The sequence below is a fragment of the Diadema antillarum genome, unplaced genomic scaffold (assembly GCF_040938485.1).
Source record: "Diadema antillarum isolate AM-2024a unplaced genomic scaffold, OU_Dant_1.0 seq00000035_RagTag, whole genome shotgun sequence".
Lineage (NCBI taxonomy): Eukaryota > Metazoa > Echinodermata > Echinoidea > Diadematoida > Diadematidae > Diadema > Diadema antillarum.
The window spans coordinates 1,075,038-1,095,906 of NW_027271149.1; the positions used below are offsets into that span (position 1 = coordinate 1,075,038).

A 20,869-nucleotide genomic window follows, 5' to 3' on the forward strand; every position below is an offset into this window, starting at 1 on the left:
ATCTTATGTTGGTTAACACTACATCTCATTTAACATAAGACAAAAGCAATTTTGGAAATTGACATTGGAAAAAAAAATGGTGTACATTTGCAGAGAAACGGTTTGATAAAGCCTCATCGAAGCATTGCTATTAATTCGAATGTAAATTGTTCCTTTAGAATGAATAGGATGTTAGATGGGAAAAATAAAAATCATAAATGCTGGCTGACAAGCATTTACTCGCAACAATTTCTACCTGTAAAAACATTATCATTAATTGATCCAAATTGATATTCTTCAAATTATCGTTGAAGTATAAGGTTTCTCATTTCAAAGGTTCCTAAAGTCCGAAGATAAAAAAGAAGGTGCATACTAACGAACCCTCGATATAACGGGTGCTGTTCGTTATTCCGAAGGTTCGCTATTACGAAGGTTCATTATTCCGAAGGGTCGTTAATCCGAAAAACGCAAATTCCCTATACCTACAGGTTCGTTAATCCGAAAATGAAAGAGGGTTCGTTAATCCGAAAATTTGTGTCGTTATTCCGAAGGTTCGTTTTTCCGGAGATTGAACAATGAACCTTCGGAATAACGAATCTTAGGAATGAAGAGCCTTCGGAATAACGAACCTTCGGAATAACGAGCTGTAACCGATATAACGAACCTTATTTCATTTTCCGATTAAGGAAACTTCGGAATAACGTAACTATGCTGATTGTCGATTGTATTGAGTTTCATTTCCCTCTCGTCACTGCTTTACAGGCTCGTATACAAGCACTGGGATACAGACCAACCAACAAAGGGGAGCTCCCAAATGTATGATACTAACTGCGTATCGGCCAATAAAGATGGGAAATGGCGAAACGAATGCTGCTTTGCCCGATACGCAGCCATCTGCGAAGCTGAACCCCTTTCAGGTAGAGGTGATCTCAGTTTAAGGTCTTAAGTGTTGATACGACGGTTCTAGGGCAATTACCCCCTAGACATTTACCCCAGACCCTTCCCCTGGTTCTAACCCTATAATCTTAATCCTGGACCTAATCCTAACCCTACCAAAAACCCTAATCCTAAACCTATAACCCTAACCATAATCTTTACTCTAACCTTATCACCTAACCTTATCACCTAACCAGTATTTAGCCGGGGGGGGGGGGGGGGGGGGGTTGTCCTCGTAAGGCGCCCTGATACGAACACGACGGTTTTTTTCTATAAATATAAAGTAGGTGACTGGTGAAAATAATGAGATAAAGCTGCGAGAGCATATCATATCTGACAAAATACCTAGTATGATATGCTCTCGAAGCTTTATCTCCTTATTATCATCATTAGTTACCCACTATAGAAGAAACTGTCATATCGCCTTGTTTGATAATCGATTTGTGCGAATTCCTCCAAGATGAAAGACAAATATTACACAGAGATACAGATATGGGAATTAGGTCGAAATCATCATCTGTTTTCATTGAATTCGCCACTCTGAATGTTCCTACATATCCTAATTTGGAGGATAAGATAGAAGCTAAAGTTACTCATGACTTTATGAACGACTGGAATATCAAGCGTGCAGCAATATTAATAAAGCACATCAGCAAGAGTTTGAGGAAAATTGGACAATCCGTCTAAAAGTTATGAATTTTTGAAGTTTCTGCTTAGTCACTGCTGGATGAGAAGACTACTTCAGCTTGTGATGTCACATGTGTACAACTATATAAAGAAAGTTTAAGGAAAATTGAAGATTTTTCACTTTTCTCGCATAATAAAAGAACACTTGACTTCCCTCTTTCAGAAGGCAAGGGGAATGATATTACCCTTAACATACGTCAGTGACGAGTCGAGGATATATGCACTTTTTTCAAAAAGTAACATTTTGTGAAATTCTCTTTACATTTTCCTTATAACGTTGTACGCATGTGACACCATACACTCTAGAAGTCTTCTCATCCAGCAGTGACGGTGCAGATACTTCAAAAATTCATAACTTTTAGACGGATTGTCCAATTTTCCTCAAACTCTTGCTGATGTGATCTATTAATATTGCTGCATTCACTCAATCCACATGTCTATGAAGGTGCACTTGTCCTTTAGTTTTAAAAGACACGAGAAAATTCAAAGACGCTTACAAGCAACTTCAAAAGAGATACTGTATCACAATAAATATCATCAAAGGGGAATTTACCCCAAACAGGCCTATTCTAAATAATCCATTATGTGGACTGAGTGAACGCAGGAATATTAGTAGAACACATCATTGAAAGTTTGAGGAAAGTCGTACAATCCATGGGCCTCAGAAAACTATTATAGATCATGACATCACATATGAAATATGATATAAAAATATAAGGAAAATTCCATAAAGTATCATTCAATAAGAAAAGTACACATTTCCTTCACCTCTGACTGACACATTATGTCAATGGTAAGTGCTTTTTCATTATCCTAGAAAAGTGAAAATATGTTCAGCTTTCTTTATCCATATTTTTATAGTGAGCTGCATTGTCAGTGCTGGCGGGAAATGATGTATTATATCCAGAGACCGAATTCATAATTCATAACTTTTGAACGGATTGTCCGACTTTCCCCAAACTTTCATTGATGTGTTCTACAAATATTGCTGCATTCACTCAATCCACATGTATACAAAGGTGGACTTGTCCTTTAAGCAACTTCACCTCAAGCAAGAAGCATATACGTAATAAGCAATATACTTTGCAAGTTCACAGATTTCATAGGATGATGGCAAATTAGAGGAAAAAACAAACAATATATAGTATTTGATTGCCTTGATTGATTTTCTTCAAGATCTCCAACATTTGCCGGTTGTTTCGCAATGCAGTACTCCGGAAGGAAATTAATTGATACAAACCCTGTTAATTTGTTTCTTTTTGTTTTAATTTACTGTTTCGAACACTATTGTGCAGAGTGCGATCAACCAGGATTTATTTCCTACGACGGACGCTGTCTTCGATTCCAGGAGATGCCAGATGACTTTAAGGGCCACTGCGAGGTACGTTACAGAACAGTAATGTTGTCTTCTGTATAATATCCCAGATGCATCTCCAGTGATATCACCGCTATTCCAGTGGACAGTGCCGTAATGATAACCTCGACATTGCAATGTAGCCATTTGTACACCTGTGATTTTTGGGAAAGACACATCCATTCGGGCCGATAAAACGCCTTGACCAGACACACAGTTACGGCACAAAATTTGAGCAGAAAATCTTTTGAGTACACTGCAATCCTATCCACTTTACAGCCGTTACCAAAAATTACGCTGTAAGACACACACACACACACACACACACACAAAGAACTAACAAATGTGTCTCCTTCTTGGAAATTCCTTCACTGTCCCCCCCCCCAAAAAAAAAAAAAAATGATCAGTGGTTTCTCAATAACGGCATGCACATGCGTGTGATTCCAAATTTTGTTCATCAAACCCGGATAGCCAACGTGTTCAGCCCTATATAAATTGCCGCTGTTAGAGACCATAAGTAATACAAAGCATGTAATCATTTCATACGTCCAATAAGATTTAATATTCGAACACTTTGATCTTTTCTTAAAGCGACCGTAAAAATGCTTTTTGTTGCGAAAGTACGTCACAATCAAAGGGTCTCAATATATTGCTTTCGTTAAATGAGCTTTTATGAAAGGAGACGTTTCCCCAAACTTAATTGAGTTGGTATGAATGTGTAGTGACTGTGTAAAGACGTGTAAATAGTGAGAGGGGAAAATCAAACACTCCGTTCGACATTCTTGATATGAAAAGTTTACTTTTACCGGAATGATTGCTGGTATCTACTTAGTAATGACAAATGTCTGTCATTATATGTGTGCGTGTATATATATATACACAAACAATGAAAACAGACAACGGGAAAACTGACCACAGGAACAGTGATAAATAGGGAAAACTTTGAGAAATGAAAACGGGTTTCCATCGGGAAGTTTATTTATGTATTACATATATATATATATATATATATATATATATATATACATATATATATATATATATTATATATATATATAATTATTTCAACTTATACTAGTACATAAGGTCTTATGCCAGTATATAAGGTCGTATAACCCATTATGCCTGATACCAGTATTTCCCATTTCATGCCTCTTTGAATATAATGTGTGCAGAGATGCCGAAGGGCGGGTGGAATTTTGGCTTCACCAGACGACCAGAGTAGCTCGACGTCACTGCGCCTGTTCCCTCTCCTGTACGGAGTGGAGAGGTCTTGGCTAGGCATCCATGACTTGGTGGAGGAGGGAAAATACCAGACGATGTCTCTTCGAAGGTATTTACGAATATGAGTTTTTTAGTTTAATTTTTTGTCTGTACACTCTTAATTTCGCAGCGTCATATGCGTCCTGCCAATCTTGATTGCTGATTAGAGAAAGCAGCTCAAAAATGATGTGATGCCGTACATGAAAGGATTTTTTTGTTCAGGCAAGGGATTGGATGGTGATAAAGTAAAGAGCATCATGTCGGATTGTCGTTACAACTCCCTCCCCGATCCTCTGCGTATATAGGGATATAAGCATTTTTTTTATGATCATGTTTGTCAAGCCGATGTATGCTATATCTTCATCAATGTTATATACGGGCAAAAAAAAAATGCAACAAAAGATTACATGGAAGCAAAGGCTAGATTATAGTGCACCGTTTTGTTTTGTAAAAGTCAGAAATTGGTTAAGCCAGCCAAATAATATCAAGTCATCAATGAAATCAAACGTTATGACGTGAGTAAAGACTAGTTGACAGGCACTCTGATGAAATCGAAGAATGTTAATGTTTCATACTACAAGGATGATTTTCTGCCAGACTCGACGACGAAGAGTAAGATCTTGCTGAATGGAGAAGACATGCAACGGCCGAAAAGGTACATTTTTTAACTGTTGTTTTTTTTTTTTGTCTCTATAGTATAATTTTCCAGTAAGAAGTTTTATGAATTACACAATCAATTCGATATATTGCAAAGTTATGAGCAAATTAGATGCCCTTCTTTCTTTCAGTCTTGACTTTTCTTCTTGGGCGAAGTCACAACCAAGCACCTCGGCCGGATTCGACTGCGTCAGTGTAGGACCTCAGGGATGGGAATCGAAATGCTGCTACGAGAGACTACCGGCCATTTGCGAATCAAGTGAGCAAAGACACTCATTTAAATCTCACAAAAAAACTATACAATTCATATTCTATTTCATAATAGGAAATGTCGTGAAATAAGGAGCCATTTGATGTATTGTTGTATAAGTGTAACACGTCCTTCACAGAATCATTTCGAAGGTGGCCGCATCAGTGTTGTTACTTCTACACCAGAGGCTCCAGCCATCATCATAATTACCTTGACATTGTCAGGTGCCAATTCGACACCTTGGTCTAGAGGGATATCTTCCGTTTTTGTTTTGTGTGGTTTTTTTGAAGAGCAACAAACCAAACCAACCGTCGACCATACCTTTTGTCCAAGGAAGTAGGATTTTGGCTGATTCGAACTCCGGGATCAGATCCGTTTAAAAGTCAAGGATCTCATACGCTGTTACCACAAGTCTCCTATATGTCCATGTTAATGTCTCTCTGAGAGTGTGTTCAGTTGAGTACATGTAGTATATACGAAGTCACGGTTGTTCCACATTATTCTTTCCACCAGGATGTAAACAAGGCTATTCTGAGCACTCTGGTACGTGCTTCAAGTTCCAAGACGTATCAAGAAGCTGGCAGGACCAAGAAAAGGTTTGCATGGAAATTAATCCCTAAACCTTTTTTATTTATTAGAGATGTGTCAAAAGAGAATTGGTCTCACTCGAACACGCAGGTACACATCAACACCAAATTGCTACATTAAAAGAGCAGAATGATCAGTTCACGAAGTGAATGTAGATTCCGTTTGATGAGATGTCCAGCCTTCCTGTTGAGCACAGCATGCTAAACATTTTTAGGCAATACTGCGCCTTACCTAATGCGTTTGGCTGAAGTTTCACCCTTATGTCGAAACTCACGTATTCAACAGAACTGGGCATTTAAAGAAACAGCCTCCCCACTGTCCCCGCTGCGCGATCACCAATATCCAAATCAATATTCGAATTCACTCATTTTATGTGCAGATGTTTTTTTGGTTTTTTTTTAATTAAAGGAATGTGTTCGAAGACGCTTTGGGGAAACAAACTTCTGAATATAGAGTTACCACTCTCAAGACCAGCGACGAATTTTGCAAAGTTTAATCAAGAATTTCGACTGATGTCTAAAATTAAATTAAAGTCCCTGTCGAGTCCCAGTACGACACTGTCCGGAATTTAACAGAAAGTCACAGATTTTCACCGAAAATCTGATGTCAAACCAAACAGATGGCAATAGACAATACTTAAGTGCGCCCTGAGAGTGAGAAGATGAAGTTAAACAGTCAGTGGTTTTGCCCTTTGATGCTCTGTTCTATCACCGTCACTTCTAGGACGAATGCACAGTTTGCAAAACTTTGCAAAACTTAGCAATCCCCTGATATACTTCCTGCCATCACGTCCCAGAAACCATATATCTGTGGCCTTGCTCTGAATCTTACTATCAGCATTTATACTATTCATTGTTTCATAATGAAGTTGGGGTAAAAAAAAAGAAATAAATTCTGTTCTTCATATTGTATAAGTGCTTGCTTTGGATGCAGAATTTTTTAAAGTCTCTTAACGTCTTGATTCTTGACTCACTCTCAAAATGGCGACGTGTTTTGGAGGACTCTAAAGTTCCGTTTTTCTACCAAATTTTCACATCTGTGTTAACCAATTTCCTATGATGTATGAATGAAATAGATGTAACCAGATCCATCTAACTTTATGCAATACAGTGTATTATGCAATGAAATTCAGAGGTGCCGATTATATGTTTCAGGCAAGATGATAAACATCTGCGACTTGAAGAAAAGGATTTCCTTTCGCCTTCCAGTTTCCTTTCCACCCCTCCTTTGTGGCCTTGAGGGCCTTATGGGCCTTATAGGGACATGTTTCAATCACCTTTTAATAAAACTGTCTTAAAATGATAAGACCCTGCTGGAATAGTGCTGGATCTAGAGAACACATTTTTGATACGGCGGGCGCCACGTTTTTAAAAGTAGGGAGGGGCAATTTATACAAGCCAAACGAAAAGAGCCTTCCGCCCAACTTTCTGGTGCCATTTCATGGGGGTGGAGGGCAGGTGGTTGGACTCTATGTATTCCTAATATGTATTATCAAAAAAGTGGGAGGGGGCAGAGTCCGATCCGCCGGCCCTGATTGCAATACACTCTGTCTTTGGGCTCGATTGTTCCATGTACCATGTACCGATATAGTTTTGAACAACTTGGCCTTTACAGCACTCATCTGCAGCCCATTCTTTATGCCCAACTAAAAATGAGTGTATTTTTCTTTTTAATGAAATGACAAAATGGCTGATAATCTATAACACTGACAACAAAGGCTTATTATCTCACCTATCCCTCTGGCTTGCGCACAACACTTATATCACGGGGGAACGGGATATGTTGTTAATAATATCCAGTCAATTGCATTAGGACCATTGTTTGTTTGTTTGTTTTTCTTTTTGGTGGAGGGGGGGGGGGTAAGGGGAAACCCTTCATACTACAATATTGTGAACAGACACTCATGATCAAATTGTTTCTTTTCAGGAATGTCGCAAAGACGGTGCGTCCCTGGCGACAGTCAATAGTGCTGACAATCTTCGTGCTCTCCGAGATTTCCTCGTCTCTGGGGGTCATTCCCAAGAACGCGTTTACTTTGGCCTACACGACCTCATTGAAGAAGGGAAGTTTATGTCTCCGTCACTCGACAGGTGAGAAAATGACGGGTGCCAAACGAACACCAACTTCCAAATCATTGTAACGATCAACTTCACGTCGGCATATCTCACAATAATACAATTCATGAAAAAAAAAATCTTTTGGGACGGGTGAAAATTTTTCTTGAAATTAAGTCATGAACGATAGCAATAAGCCAGTTCGAAGTTAGCTCAAGTGCACACTGGTAAATATGGTCTTTCTTTTTTTTTCAGTTGTGTAGTCATTTCACTCGTTTTCAAAGCGACATGATACATAAGATTGCCCAAGAAATTTATTGTGTTCGAACAAAGAATGCTTGTGCATATACCTCACTTGACCAGGATGGTACGCCAGTGGACCGTTTCTGTAATGTATTACAATTCGTGTTTCTTTCCGTACATCCCAGCAACGAAGCATTTCATTCACCTACCCCCCCCCCCCTTTATGTTTGTTAGGCAGGAATTCACTTGGTTGTTGCTAATAGGTGGGGCAAGCCTCAGGAAAAGCTTTGTGGTTGTTTAAGGCAAGTTTTGTGAACAGAACATACATAAAATTTGAATATATTTCCGTAATGGTCTGTTTTTGGGGAACAACATTGCAATCCATTCGCAATGAATGTATAAATGAACCTTTTCTGTTGATATTGCCCAATAGTGGCTTGCTGTTAGGTCAGATGGATGTGCTGGCTACCAATGTCTATAAGGGTTACATGAATATTCATTATATCTTGCAGATACTTATCTCGGTACATTCCTGTTCTTTTTTTTTAAGTTCATGAGCAAAGTGGAACTCTGAAGTGGCTTATTATGATGATGATAAGGCAACTCATTTGTTGGGGACATTCGAAAATATATGTGTGGAGATATGGTACTTACATGGTACTTGACGAGGTTTTGACGCAATCCACCTTTCAGCACTTTTAACACTGCGGATGCCTGATTTGATATCATTTGGCAATGGTTTCTCTGGGGTTTTTTTCCTCATAATATTAGAACGCGCGAATACTACTAAAAATCGTATACGTCATGCATACATTGAAAGAATCTGTGTCGTGAAAGCGTGTCCTTTCTCACATAGATACTATAGATTTAGCAAGAAAACTTATACTGCTTGCCATTTTGTACAAAGATAACAGAGTCGGGAATAAAGAAAATACTCAACTGAAGTCAAATGACGAACACGAGTTGTTTATCGTGACGTAGTGTAGTGGTAGTACAAGCCTCCAAAATAGATAGGATATAGGTACAGGTAGGACCGTAGTAATAGAGAAGAGTACCAGTGAACAGCGATTGATTGTCTCTCGTTTTGACTGATTTCATAGACTTTAATAACAGGTAAATCAGGACAGGCTCCATTTCGTATCAAAATGAGCGTAACGAGGACCGGGATACAACTTGATGCCTGTGTGTTATAGTATGCACACGGCCGCGTGTACAGTTCTGATATATAATTCCCGCCAACATTGCTCCTGTGAGGTGAAAACCCTTTGTAGCAATGTGATAAGGTTTGCGTGATATAAGAAAATAAAAAAATAAGAAAATAAAAGGTATAAAAGTGATGTTGTAGAACTGTCGTTGAATTAAGGTTAGACAAAGAATTGAGATAAAAGGCATGAAAGGGATGTTGTAAAAATGGCTAGTAATGGTCCGTATAATGCGATGAGCGTAACAACGGCAACAGACACATAATGATGACTCACGGATGTCAATATGTGCGAGACAGGTCTACCCATAAAACTTTGTTTTTCCAAGATAAATTTCAAAATTTTTCGTCCAGATTTGTTTACGGTTGTAAACGCAAATCATCAACTGACAATGCAAATTTTCATTCTCCTCTTCTCGTTTTCATATCTGATGGGTGTTTTGTTTTTATTAAATTCCATTTTCAGAAAGCTTTCATTCAATTCATATCGCAGCTATATGTTTTGTTGCGTTGGTTCTATTTCACCCATTAACTGAAATGCGATAGAGTACCAAAGTGTGACGCCAATGTCATTCATCTGAAAATGGATACTGGTTCTAATCAATCTTACCTGGCCTGTTAACACTAAATTGTGGGTAACCATGCTCGCACCTGGTTCCACTCCGAGTTATAACGAAAGAATGTGACATCATCATTTCGGTACTCTATCAGTTTTAAAGGTGTTTATTGAAAACACCCAAAATCATGTATGTTTGTATACACCTATACCTAATTATATCTATATATATATATATATATATATATATATATATAGTGCGAGAGATAGTTCCCTTCCCAAACGTACGCGGTGCCTCATTGTGGGCAGCATATACTGAAATATGACCGCCTCAGTCTATTTTCTTTCAGTATATATATACCGGGTGTCCCAAAAAAAGCGGAACGGTGGATTTTCAGTACCTTGCGGTCTAAAAGTTATATATCTTTTGACATCATTAGAAAAAGCATCTTCTGCAGAAGACTATGATGCCAAAATCATTTAATTTGGTTCAGTACTTTTTATTCTACGCCAATTTCTGAAAATGCAGTCATTGTCAAATTTCGCCGGATTTTTGCGACTTATGAGATAATAATTTGAGTGCGACACGCGATCCATACGGTGAATATTGTGTAAGCTCGGTGATCCATGTCAACAAAGATACAGCTTTCACATTGGGCACGGGCCAGGAAAAAAACAGTGTGTGTGTGAGTGTGTGTGTGTGTGTGCGCGCGCGCGCTCCCAATATGAAAGCGTTATCTTTTGTTGACATGGATCAACGAGCTTACACAATTCACCGTATGGAACGCGTGTCGCACCCAAATTATTATCTCATAAGTCGCAAAAAATTTGAAATGACTGCATTTACAGAAATTGGCGTAGAATAAAAAGTGCGCAACCAAATTTAATGATTTTGGTATCATGGTCTTCTGCAGAAGATGCTCTTTCTAATGATGTCAAAAAATATATCACTTTTAGAACGCAAGGTACTGAAAATCCACCGTTCCGCTTTTTTGGGGACACCCGGTATATATATATATATATATATATATATATATATATATATATATTATATATATATATATATATATATATTATATATATATATATATATATATATATATATATATATATATATATATATATATATATATATTATATACATATTATATATACATATTTCTGAGGAATTTTAATGCAAAAACAGCTGTGAGAAAGAAAATCTTTTCAATGATGACGTATCCAGTACATACTACTACATTAATATGATTTTTTTTTTAAAGCTATTAATAAGGTTAACACAGATCTTGATTTTGTCCCTTGGTTATCAGCAGCTCTAATCTTGAAATTAATGCTTCGAATTGATAAAAATGGATATATTTGTTTATGCATTTAAACTCTTCATAATATATGTGGATGTTTATAGAATTGTACACAAGCATGTATACCCACGCATGTATGTATATAATCGTATGAATTTGCAATGACTGCCAACTTATTTTTTCATTCGACTAGTTTCAGAAATGCATATGTCACAGTATCTATAGATAGATACAGCGCGTAGATATGCATAGACCAATATCTATTGGCAAAATATGACGTAAGTGTATGATAAGGTAAATGTAGAAAGCAAAACAATCGCCATGATACATTATCGAAGATGAATATAGTTTAGATGTTTATCTATCAGCAATCTACTGTCTGCGCCTTATATTCCCGATTCCAGTCTGACGTTCTTCTCATGGATCGGTGGGAGGAAGCCGTCTGCGAGCAGTGATGACTGTGGTGTCCTGAGCAGGTTTGGCATGTACATGGGATGCTGCTACTCAAAGCGCCCGGCCGTCTGCAGCATGCCGGCCCGCCAAGTTGGATAGAAGAGAGGACGGTGATAACTCAAACGTATTTTCATTTGTGTGTGTGTGTGTGTGTGTGTGTGTGTGTGTGTGCACGAAAACAGAAGTGTTACATAATGTACCAACTCACTCCATAATCTCATGTTTCCCCACCTTTTATGTTAGAGACTATAGTCCTGGGATTTCAAACAAGTAAAACATTTCAAATGCTTAATTATTAATACCACCATGCCTGGAGGGCTGGTATGGGATTAACCCTCAAATTATTGATTACTGAATATCCAGCTTTGAGATGGGGAAATGATTCTCTACGGCTACGGTCACAACCCCTAAAATCAGCCTGTTCGGCGACCGGTTGGCGAGTTTTCAGTCAAATTCTGTCGGACATCGAGAGGGCACCACTAATGTTTTTTAGGTCGGTCGCAGCTAAAGTTTTATCGCGGAGTTAACAGCGGCGACTGACTAGTTTCCATTCGCCGCCCGAAGTCCGCTCGGCGTTCGAGCAGTAACCGCACGATCGTTCCATCGCCAGTGGGGCATCACACGGTGACTGCTCGGATTCTGCGCGGCTAATATTCTCGCAAAGATTTTACCTAAATTCGACAGGTGGCCGACGGGAAATTAACAGAGCGTTGCTCGGCCATCGTTCGGGTTTTGCAGCCAGCTCGACATCTCAAAACATTGCCTGGCGGTGCCAAAATTTCATCGGAGACCAAGCTGGCTGCCAATCGGTCGGTCGCCGCTCTGAGTTGTGACCGTAGCCTACGTCTATATGCGTCAACGATGAACATATTCATATCAACTCGAGTCGTGTTTCTTTCTACATTTTGTCTCTCTTTCTTTAGGGCTTTGCGTTCACCATAAACTCACGTTTTCCAGAGCTTTCTACCTGATTGAGTCTCATCGGTTGCACCCCCCCCCCCCCCAGCCCCGAACCTGGGACAGACATTGACATGTCCAATCGACAAAGCAATAGAAGTGCATGCAACACCGTCTGACCGTGGATGCATGTTCATGTATATACACATATATGTAATATATATATGATTTTATCTAATCATATATAACAACTTTATGTAATTATACATAATGTATATGATACACAATTATAATAGCGTTTAGTTTTCCTTGTAGGTACAATTTCACAATTTTGCATAATCGATAAAGAAACACATTAACATTCGAAATAAAACATTGAAATAGAATATTGTTTTAAATATTGAAATCAAGTATTGTTTGAAAAAAATAACATTATTGTCCGATGAAGTGTCCTGAACGAGTATCACGAGAATAACTAGAGTTTACGCGTCGTTCGCAAATGCCAGTGTATCAGATGGTTTTGCTTAATCTAAAGCAAACTTTAATTCAAAATTTAAAAACTAGAGGCGTTTAATATCTGAGAATGGAACTTTAACCAAAAACAAACAAAAAATCAAAATGAAACAAACAAAACACAATATTAACTCGTTTGAGTGAAATTTGCATTGATATGGCTGGACCAATTTCCACTTATTTCACTTACACAAGTTGATTAAAACGGCGCACTCGAGAATTTATCTCATCCAACATTATCATATATCTTCGTATGCGGTGGTATGATGTTTCCTTTATACATATTGTCAGTTGATACTCCTTTGATCAGAAAATAACAGACTTCTAAAGTTATTTAAACACATGTTGAAATGGTTCAAAATGTCATTTTAATATTGTGAAATGGTAAAGAAAAATAAAGGGGACGAGCTAGGAGGCTCACCAAGCACATAAAATGTTTGTCAGCTGTTTACGAGGAGTAAACAACTTTAAGAATGTGACTGGTAAATACAATACAGTTTCTCAGACTGGGTATCTCTTCAATAATGAGACCTGGCTAGAAAACAGAAAATAAAGCAAAGGATGAAATAAGAAAAAAGTCAATATCCTAGTTATACTGTGTCTAGCATCTGAAATAACGTCTTCGAATACGAAACATAATATTTTTTCTTAGGCATGTGCTTTGGCGATTCTAATTTGATTCTGAAAGAAAACAAAACCTTGAATTTAACTACATTATTAGAAAGCCAGGCATCCCGCACATCCAATTGCATTCAATTGCATCAAAGCAGATTATTTTTGCGCAGAAATGTATTTCTAGTGCCCACGTCTCTATAGTTTCTTCCAGATAGAATGGCGCAAATAATGGTTGTGTAAAAGTTTGAAGTCTTGAAAATGTTAGGGTAAAACAACCCAAAAATCAGATTCATATGCTGCGTTTGTTCAAGTAAATGTTCTGTTCTCAGTATTAGCGTTTAAATGGTAATCTGTCAGTGTCCTTTATTTAGTCCTATCAAAACGTGTCTTAGTGTCTGTGTTTCGGTGTGTAGTGTGTGTGTTGTGTGAGAATGAAGTGGGGAGACATGGTGGGTGGTAGTTTTCAACAATAAAGATATTTGAACTATTTCTCGGAGACTCGGGCCCTTTTCCTGCCACACTGAAAATAACAAACATTCGAAATAATTATATCTTATCTAATTGATAATTATATCACATAATCGATAATTATGATCTAGAAAGGATACTTAAAGAGGGAATCCATTCCAAAACTTCGTAAATTTAATAAGAAAGAAAAATCCCTACAGAACAGTGAGAACAGTGCAAAATGATCAAAATCGGTTTAAGAAATAAGAAAGTTAAAGCAGTCTAAAATATCTTCTTTTTTTAAAATTATACTTCTTGACCAGTCGTTATGAACATTCAAATCAACTATCTGATGAAGTTATGGCCTGACAATTTCTTATTCATTTCATATACAGGAATGGCAACAATCCAATTTTCAGCTGTATAAGTATGAAACTTACGTAAAAGCTACCTGGAAAAAAAAAACACCTCTGACACATTTTGGTATGGGAATATACTTTTATTTGTGCTAGCTAAATTGCATCTTTCCGAATTTCATATAAAACATATATGCAAAATTGTGAGCCCATGACGTCATCAACTGGCTCACAGGGATTGGTCAAGAAATATTTTCCGAAAATAAGGAAAGTTTCCAAATGTCATCGTCCTTATTCCTTATCCGATTTTTGTCAGTTTTGCATTGTTCTGTATAATTTTTCCCTTTCTTTTTAAGTTTATAATGTTTGGGTGGATTTCCTCTTTAATGGATGAAAAAAGTCTCCTGCAAACGTGTTTGAGTGCTGGTGCATGTGTGTGTTTGTATAATGCGGACTAGAATAAAAATGGAATATTTTCCTTGCAATTGCTGTCTCAGTTAATTGTAACATTTTCGGTACAAATAAAATAATACACAAAATTTATATAGGCCTAATACCAGACATTCCACATTATAAATATAACATGGATATGATCGATCATCTGTGTTTTCTTCCCATGAATTTTACCTAAAGAAGGAAAGACGGTACCGGACTATTATCTCGTACATTAATGCTGCGCAAGTATTTTTTTTTCGTATTAATGTTTTTTTTAAAGATTTTATACATTTTTGTTTTATAAAAATGAGGAAAATATCGACCGCAAAGCTTACCGGTCCCGCTTGCTGGATGCTTGCCCAAGCAAGCAGCAACTGATGGATGCTGTAGGTGAATGATTATTCTTCCGTGAGAGCGATAACAATCAATTTGTTGATTATTCCGTCACTTTCGGGGATGTCTGATGCACGAGTCTTCGAAGGAATCAAGTAGTTGCAGAAATAATCACATTCAAATATGTAGGTAAATGATGAATAAACTGGCATGTCCATAAATGATGAAAAAATGATGATGATGATGATAATAGTAATAATAATAATAATTATTATTATTAGGGCCTACTATTATCATCATCATCATCATCATGATAATAATGATAATGATAATAATAATAACTTAATAATGATAATTATCATTATTATCATCACCATCGTCATCATGATAATAGTAATAATAATAACAATGATAATAATGATAATATTATTATCATCATTATTATCATTATCATTATTATTGTTATCATTATTATAATCATCATCATCATCACTATTATTATGATAATAGTAGTAATAAATTCGACTAAACTTAAATAGAGGGAGCAGGTAGATAAAATGGTTCGTTATAAGAGAGGAAACTTCCATGAATTGTAGTACATTACAGAAACGGTCCATTGAAACACCCTCTGAGCAGGAAATTTGTCATGTCCGAAACCTCCCATTCCCTAAAGCCTGCATTCCCTGCCAGTATAGACTACATCATTATGTGATGATATCACAGCTGGTCTTTTGTTGTAGCTTGGATTGGAACCAGGTGCGAGCACGCTAGCATCAACAGTGCTCACAGATATTCGGGCCAGGTGATGAGGTTACACAGAACCAGTTTCCAGGGCGATGAATGGCAATGACATCACACTTTGGTATTCTATTGTTGCAAGTGAAGGGAAATAGTAATTCAGGGCATGTGAATAGACCTGCATACCTTCAACAACAGCAGGACTCATAGAATCACATGTAAATTTCATTACTAAGCGCGACACCTGTGGTGTCAGAAACAATCAATCTAAGGAATGTTGAACAACAGAAGCTCATTTGCATATGAATCGCGTCTTGGCGGTTTTGACATCGTTACTCTGCAGAACAAACAATAGGCGTTTTCACATCAGCCCGATAAAAATCCAAGCTCGAGATATTTTTCGCGATTGCGAATTAGCGCGTTATTTCATTTCTTATTCACATCAGCCCGAAGAGAATTAGCCCGAAATTTTTTCGAGCTAATTCGACAGGTGAGCATGTGCAAACAGCATCAGTAATGTGTGCACTTTCAAAAATTTATCATGCTTTGTGTGCAGTTTGCCTCGATCGATCGGGTCACACACGCTAGGCATGATGGGATGCATCGCGCTAATTTCTTGAGGCGTTTTCACATTATCAAATAGCGCGCTAGTTCGCCAATTATCCCGCTATTTCAGAAATTTCCCGAGTTGGACTCGAGAAATTTTCTCGACCAGAGCGATACAATTAGCGCGCCAATTTGTATTCACATTATCAAATAGCGCGCTATTTCGTGATCGGGTTAATTTCCCAAGTCAGAAAATAGCGGGCTGATGTGAAAACGCCTCTACTGTGTGACACACGGAGAATGACTTTGGAGAAGAAGAATCTGATGATGCCTTGTACTCTAAACGCATACCGACATAAAATCAATCTTGTCTGTGTTCGATCTTACAATGCCTATACGCACAAACACAAGCAACAAACAAACACACACACACACACACACACACACACACACACACACACACATACACACTCCGGGACAGCAGTGACTAACATACATACTACATGTAGTACACGTTTTGGAACGGCATACACTGAACAGGAGATTTGCTGATATTCTACGTTTTATTTTTTTTACACGAATTACTAGTACATATATTAACTAGCATAAATATCACATCATTGAAGGTTCCTTCATAGGCTATCAAACGTAATATTACGTAATAATGATACGTACAAATATCATTTGTATTATACATGTACTGGATTAAAGTAACGCTTCAGTCTTTCCTTATCACGAAGCTGTGAGTGCGGACGAATGTAGTTCTCAGTAAAAGCTACATCTCTAAACAAGTGTGATTCGGATGCTCAAAACCACGACAAACCTAATAGGTTTTTATGTTATCGTTGCACGTGCTTGCAGCATTATAGCTCCAATCAATACAAATTAAATCATTTAAATTACTGTACCTTAAGACAGACTTTTAAGATGAAAAACAGGCCACCATTTCAACCAGGAACTCATCGAAGCAAACTAATTTGTACAAAATAATTCCGGCCACGGATCATCCTTCATCATTATACAAAATGATGCTCAGGACAGAGTGGATCGGTGAGAATTGGATGCGCGAGTTTAACTTTGGAACTCGCAGCGAGTGGTTTTAGCAATATTCTCACTGATCCACGGAATATTCAATTCAGTTCAATTCAGTTCAATCATTCAATTCAATCAATAGGCCTGTGCATTATTTTTGTTATAAAATGGACTCGTAAATTCATGAAATACAACCTTTTACCCCATCATGCGTCGGGTACACACCTACTACACTATACAAGACTTGAGCCATGCGTTCGGATTTTACCGGACGCATGGCCATGCACTTGGATTTTACCGGACGCATGGCTCAGTGTGGATCAGTAGAAATCAATGCATGACAATTGACCAATCCGGGCCCAGTTTCATAAAGCTGTTCGTAAAGATACGAACAACTTACGAGCGACTGGTGATCAGTTCTTATATGCTATACTTATCATAATTTCCATAATTCAGCACAAGAACTGATCACCAGTCGCTCGTAAGTTGTTCGTAACTCTACGAACAGCTTTATGAAACACCCCCCAGATTGCAGAGATTTTAAAGTGGGCGCACTGAAGCATATGGGCAACAAAGCCAAACGAAAATACATGTGCATCCGGGACATGTATATTTTGTTCTTTCCGAGAAAATCCAGATTTGAGTATTTTAACCACCTTGTATTATGGAGTTGCTGTATCATCTTAAACACACAACACACACACACACACACACACACACACACACACACACAATCAAAACATTAGAAGGATTAGAGACTGGTCTAAATATCGAGTTAAGGGGGTATCTCACTGGGCTTGAAAGTAGTTCGCGACTAGTTCGCGACTAGTTCGCGACTCCAGATTTTGCTAGTTGCAGAGACGTCTCCGCGACGTCTCCGAGACATCTCCTGAAAATTGCAGAGTCTCCGAGGAGTCACAAGAAATTTAAACATGTTCGATTTTTCGCGAAGTCTCCGCGACGTCTCCGAGACGTCTCCATTAGTTGTGGAGACGTCGCGGAGATTAATTATACCCGCGACTGCTGAGACGTCTCCGCGATGTCTCCGAGACGTCTCAAAGACGTCGCCAAGACCTGCTGGAGACCAGAAAAAAAAAAAATGGTGAGAGGTCGCGGAGACGTCTCCGCGACTGTATTTGTCGCTGTTTGACCTACTTTTCACAAAACAGTTATATCAGTGATAAGCACACATTATAGATGAAGAAAGAGCGTTATGCTTCAATTTGGTTTGAGTTTGTGCATCAAATAATGACATTAATTAATGTGTGTGTGTGTGTGTCTGTCTGTGTGTGTGTGCGTATGCATGTGTCAATGATAATGAAATATGTATCTAAAGAAGGCCAAATTGCGGCGCGACTTTCAAATGGTTTGATACATACAAAAAATTAACTTTCGATATTAAGTGTAAAGAAATTAGTAAAGAATTACAATATGTGTGCTAATCAAAAAATCGATGGTAACTTACAAGGTGATCTAAGTTCTATTTTCATCTGATATTTTTGCAGTCGAACATTCCGAATGAGCTGGAAGTCGCATGACACTGTGACGGCCTAATAACCCTCATAATAATGATAAATAACTCTACCCCCCCCCCCCACATTGCCAAGTGCCCATTTATACACTTTGGTCGAGGGACATTGTGGGTGAAACATAGATATTTATATTAATTCCAGTATTATGTCTTTAACATTTCAGAACGAACTATTTCACAATACTGATGTTGTCAATTGTTTTCTTGTATAATCGGTCAGATCGCTATGGTTGGCATTAAGTGAAAATAAACAAATATGTATGAGTTACCATTGGGTATGCGAGGTAATCGTGCAAAGAAATGAGATATGATAGCAGGCAAACTTTGTTCAAAAGATTTGCTTTTAGAGGAGTTATATTTCGCTGTCAGTTCTTCTTGCCTGAGGTATACGTATACCCGTGCAACAGCTTCTATCCCCAAGGTATAGGAACCGTCGAAAATGCTGACCAAAGCGTACGTTGGTAAAAGCGTACAGAAAGGGGTTTATAGTTGAATTGCACCAGAGCAAGTTGTTCGTAATTTCCCACGTCAAATCAAACACGCAGTCGCCACAAAAGGCAAGCCTTATGCTGGTGAATTGGTATGGTAGCCAGCAGAACATGAAGGCCCCTACGAGCACGGCTAAGAGAGAAGCCGCCTTTCTGTGACGAACGTACTGCCTCGCATCCCGGCTCCTCTCCGATTCCTCCTTGGCGTGGTTCCCGGCGGACTCCACGTGCCGAGCACTGTCGATTGTTGGGATATCGCTAGAGCGGGAAGACTGCTGCAAGCGACGTGATGGTTTCTTACATGGAGGGGTCATCGTCCCCGTTCTCGACTTCAGCGATGATATGGCCACGTACTGCATCCCCTTTGCGCTCGGCACTCTCCTATGAACGATATCCCTCGGGCCGCGTCTGATGCTGCAGTACACCGAAATATTCAGAAAGAGTATGGCAGTGAAAGGAATGATAAATTCGATCAGATTCATCGCGAGCGTCATTGGAATTGAAAACGAGTACTCCATTTCACACTTCATGCTGTAATCCACCTCTGACTTTTTGCCTGACATTCTGATCCATCCGAATGCGAGAGTGACGTAAAATACCAGGCATACGCACCACGCGCTGACAATTGTGACGATTACGCGCATACGAGTCTGATAACTGGCATACTTCAACTGTTTTTTCACCAACCAGTACCTATCGAGACTTATGAGAACGATAGTTACCACGGAAACAGAACACAATGTATAGTCGAGAGTTAGCCACGCTTTACAAAGAAATTCCCCAAAAGGCCATCTGCGGAGAACCAGCGCTACTGTGTTAATCGGTAGAACAATGAGTCCAATGAGAAGGTCAGTGATCGAAAGATTCAAAATGATGATATTTGGCACTTTATCCCGAATTCGTCGATCCTTTGAGAAGGCTACTATAACAAACATGTTTCCAATTATCGTGATAGCTGATAACAAAAACAAAGTTAGCGGCACGGTGGTCAGCCATGCTTTGGAGTAACCAAGATCGTAATGTGAATTGTTGCTTCCATTAAAAGGAGAAATTGAATTTGTCAAATTCATTTTTTCAGAATACTTTAAAACTGCAAAATGCAGCACAGCTCACAATTATTAGTCTCGTTAATTTTTAGAAAATTTAGTTGATACAGGCTGTGTTACTGACATACACATGTTTAGATGATTACAGTGAGTACTAAAATGATTAATGAAGAATTTAAGAGCAAAAACAGACTCATTCAAGTTTGCTTCAATTTTGCTTCAATTTGAAATCTGAAATTGCTGAAATGTAAAGACGAGTGAATAAAATTATATGTGATACCTTTATAGATATCTTGAAAATATTTCTTGTTATGTAAAGGGTGCAGTGTCATAGAAGAGATTTCAATTATCTCAAGTTGACGATGACCTA

At 38.2% G+C, this 20,869-nt stretch overlaps 1 protein-coding gene across 1 annotated transcript; it reads right to left on the bottom strand.

Moving 5' to 3' along the window:
- Positions 1-19,317: 19,317 nt before the first annotated feature.
- LOC139725367 (histamine H3 receptor-like) lies at positions 19,318-20,523 on the bottom strand. The gene has a single exon (XM_071636453.1). The coding sequence runs from the start codon at positions 20,521-20,523 to the stop codon at positions 19,318-19,320; it is 1,206 nt and encodes a 401-aa protein (XP_071492554.1).
- Between the last annotated feature and the right edge of the window lie 346 nt (positions 20,524-20,869).

Coding starts and splice junctions, on each gene's coding strand:
- LOC139725367 (XM_071636453.1), bottom strand. CDS start 20,523: ATGAATTTGACAAATTCAATTTCTCCTTTTAATGGAAGCAACAATTCA.